The sequence below is a fragment of the Triticum aestivum genome, chromosome 4A (genome assembly GCF_018294505.1).
Source record: "Triticum aestivum cultivar Chinese Spring chromosome 4A, IWGSC CS RefSeq v2.1, whole genome shotgun sequence".
Taxonomy (NCBI): domain Eukaryota; kingdom Viridiplantae; phylum Streptophyta; class Magnoliopsida; order Poales; family Poaceae; genus Triticum; species Triticum aestivum.
This window is the reverse complement of record NC_057803.1, coordinates 707,129,858-707,133,158: the sequence shown is the minus strand read 5'-3', so window position 1 is coordinate 707,133,158 and position 3,301 is coordinate 707,129,858. Positions and strand designations below refer to the sequence as shown.

The window sequence follows — 3,301 nt, the reverse complement described above, 5'->3', positions numbered from 1 at the left end:
GGGCTATATCTGAGCTATTTGAGTGTGCCAGACATGTTAATGCGCTACTATATCTCTTGTGGTACACTGCGTGCATAGATGTGGCCATGTGGAAGAAGAGGAAGACGAAGCAGCCTGGAGTTGTGGAGAGAAGCCCCGACCATAGTGCAGCAGATCCACAATAAGACACTTGGCGTGTGTGCATATTTTGGACTAGTTCTATTACGGTGGGACACACACGATGCTGAATGTTGGAGCAGAAACCATGAGATGAGACTGCCGGGTATTGGCAACAGGGCAGTCGTGGTGCGCGGAAACTGTGCACGAGTGTAGGAGGCTGTGGACTAGCACGAGACCAGGGGTCAGTCGCCATCAATAGCAGTGATACAGTGACGCTTGGGAAGACGCGGATTGGCGGATGCTATATGGATAAAACAATATCTGAAAACATCATTGAACATTGCAAAGGAAAGAGAAAAAGAAAGATGTTACATGACCGATTTGATTACGAAAGATCACAATGCAATCGGCATAGACAAGGGGGACACACCCTTGTTAGCTAGCCATCTTATTGCTGGAACAGCGGAAACGGGAAGAAATCAAACACTCTGATGATTAAAAGGAACATGCAGGTAGCTGCAGGCTGCAGCTGGGTCGAATACTGAATGATTCAGATGGTGTAAACACCAATTGAAGTGACGAAAACATTATCAGTGTTTGCGAAGAAGCCCACCACGGTCTCGTCCTCCGGCACGGTATAGCTGAATTGTGGAGTGCCGATGTCACTTCCAAAAGGACCATACGTTTTGTGGGTGGTGACGATCTCAAATTTTGATAGCCAGGCCCCGCCTCCTCTCTGAGCCCCATTGATCTTTTTCACAAACTCTGTTGGGCCAAACTTTATCTGTAAAACAGCACATAATTAGTTAAGAGGAAAAAACGATGTATCATCAAGTATTTATTAATTAGGTGGCAGAACAAAAGATATATACAGCTGCAAACTCCATACCTCCCAAAAACATATAATTCTAAAATAATGTTAGGTCAAACTATCTTAATTTATATAATAAGATATTATATTATATCATACTACTAAATAAGAAAGTATACGTACTCTCTCTGTTCTTTTATTTCATAGGTCGCAGTGCTTTAAGTCAAACGTTAATAACCATCTAATGATTTTCAAAACATCCTTATAGTTTCGCAACATATATATGAATTATATACTGTAAAAGTATTTTCCAAAGTAAATCTAAAAGACAAATCTTATATATGTTATGAATCTATATAGTGAAATATACAAGTGTTTGACTTATAACAAAACTAATATGACATGTAAAAAACGTAGCATGTACGATTTTGCAGGTAATATATATTTTCATTATACTATATATATACCTATATTTGGAGTCTTACTGTTTGATAATATTTTCCGTAAATCAGTGTCAAGTTTAGGTTAGTTTGAAGCCAGGCATAAACTAACATAATTTGCAAAACAAGCACAGCCCACATGCATGGTAAAATATGAAATCTACTCACTTCTGTCTTGCGCAAAGGATCAAGATGTACTCGACCCCAAGTGCCAGTGGTGCGGATTTTCCCGTCTTCGTCAACGTAGGAAAATTGAAACCCTTCAACTGCACCTACATGGTAGATTGTCACATTTTCTAGACGTTGGGATTTGCCTTCCATTTCCCAAAGCAGGGAGCCTTTATTTCCACCAACTGTTCCTCTCTTTGTAGGTGCAGGGACGACCTGAATATGAAGGACCATGCATCATGATTCATGATTGTTGGTTTAGCCCAACGAAATGAGAGAGTGAAGGAATGGGGAGAGCCAAACAGAGTCATAGGGCAAAAACGAAGAGTCCTCCACCTCTCCTCCCTCAACCCCTTTTATAGGGGGAGTTGGGAGACCAGGTCTCTTTATGTCTCATGGTAGGGTTTGTATGTACAGAAAATACCGTGGTTTGTATTTACAAAAAATACTACTAGGAGCAACAAATGAACCCTTGGTGGTGTTTGTATTTACAGGTTAAAAATGGCCCTCCAAATATGATTTTACAGGACCTACTAAGCTATGTAATTGAGACTGACGTGATAGTAGGGGTCCCCAGTGTATAACATATTCCAACAATGAGCTCGATTCGAAATAACAGAAAAGAAACGATAAATATTTTACTGCATATGTAATGTAAAGTGATCAGATAACGAGACCACTAGAATATATGATTCAAAGAAGATAAACTGAAATTAATTACACACTTACCTCCTTCATGCGGCAGAAGAATTCAATAGTAAGCGCATGTGTTAATGCACTGTCTGTTACACTATATACTCTTCTCTGGATGATGCCGCGAGCCATTGTGAATTCACCGGTCCCACCTACAATGGCCCACTCATTATCTGCTTCATCCTCATCATTAGCTCCCATAACCTGAAGAGTGGACGCTTCGAACCTGCATGCACAATATATATTATCGCTTTTGCTCCTAGATGATAATTAGGCCATTCTCAGCAGTGGTTTCATACCCCGTAGACTCTCATGTATTATTGGCCTTACATGTAAAATAAAAACCGTGGAACAAAACAATAATAGTTACTCTACGTACCTTTCGACCACAAACACCAGGGTGAACCAATTGCTCCATTTGCCGGCAAATGTGTGCATGCCGTGCGTTTTGGCAACCAGTTTCGCCTTGGAGCCAGGGCCGTCATAGATCCCCCAGTTATTCACAACAGTTTTACCTAGCCCAGTCATGGCATTGGGCTTTATCACATCCGACTGATTCGCGTCCCAGCCTGTCATGATCTGGCGCAGATACAGCGTGTCGACGTTCACCTTGGCGTTCTCCGCGATTCCACCGAAGCCACGAGTGACCTTGAAATTGGCGGAGACGGCGCCTATGGGGAGGCTTTTGCTCACAATGGGGACATCGGAGAGGACACCGATGGTCTCCATGGTGGGGTCGTCGGAGACACCGCCGCAGGTCTCCATGGTGATGGTGGGTTCATCGGTGGGTGTGGCCATTGCTAGCTAGCTAGTGGTGGCGGGGCGGTACTTGACTCAACTTGTGTAAGTTGTCTTTCTATGAAAGCTGATAAAACCAGGTGCGTACGTAGTCCTATTTATAGCCCCGGACGGAAGTGCAAGCGAGCTCAAACACGAGGTAGGCGTGCTGCGGGCTGGGCCCCTCGTCAGCAAGGAGATGGCGTGCGGCCATCTGTGGTGGGACGTCTACAGCCCCACGGAGGCCGCCGACGCCCTGGTCGCAAACTGGGACCGGACATCGTTTTCGGATTCCGGCCCCGGCGCAGGCGCG

The 3,301-nt window shown here is 44.0% G+C and overlaps 1 protein-coding gene across 1 annotated transcript; it reads right to left on the bottom strand.

Moving 5' to 3' along the window:
• Positions 1-390: 390 nt before the first annotated feature.
• LOC123083265 (uncharacterized) lies at positions 391-3,064 on the bottom strand. The gene is made up of 4 exons (XM_044505348.1): positions 2,591-3,064; positions 2,248-2,437; positions 1,519-1,734; positions 391-883 (listed from the first exon to the last, which is right to left on the bottom strand). Exons 1-4 carry the CDS (start codon positions 3,007-3,009, stop codon positions 650-652), a joined length of 1,059 nt encoding a protein of 352 aa, XP_044361283.1. The 5' UTR covers positions 3,010-3,064; the 3' UTR covers positions 391-649.
• Positions 3,065-3,301: the final 237 nt, after the last annotated feature.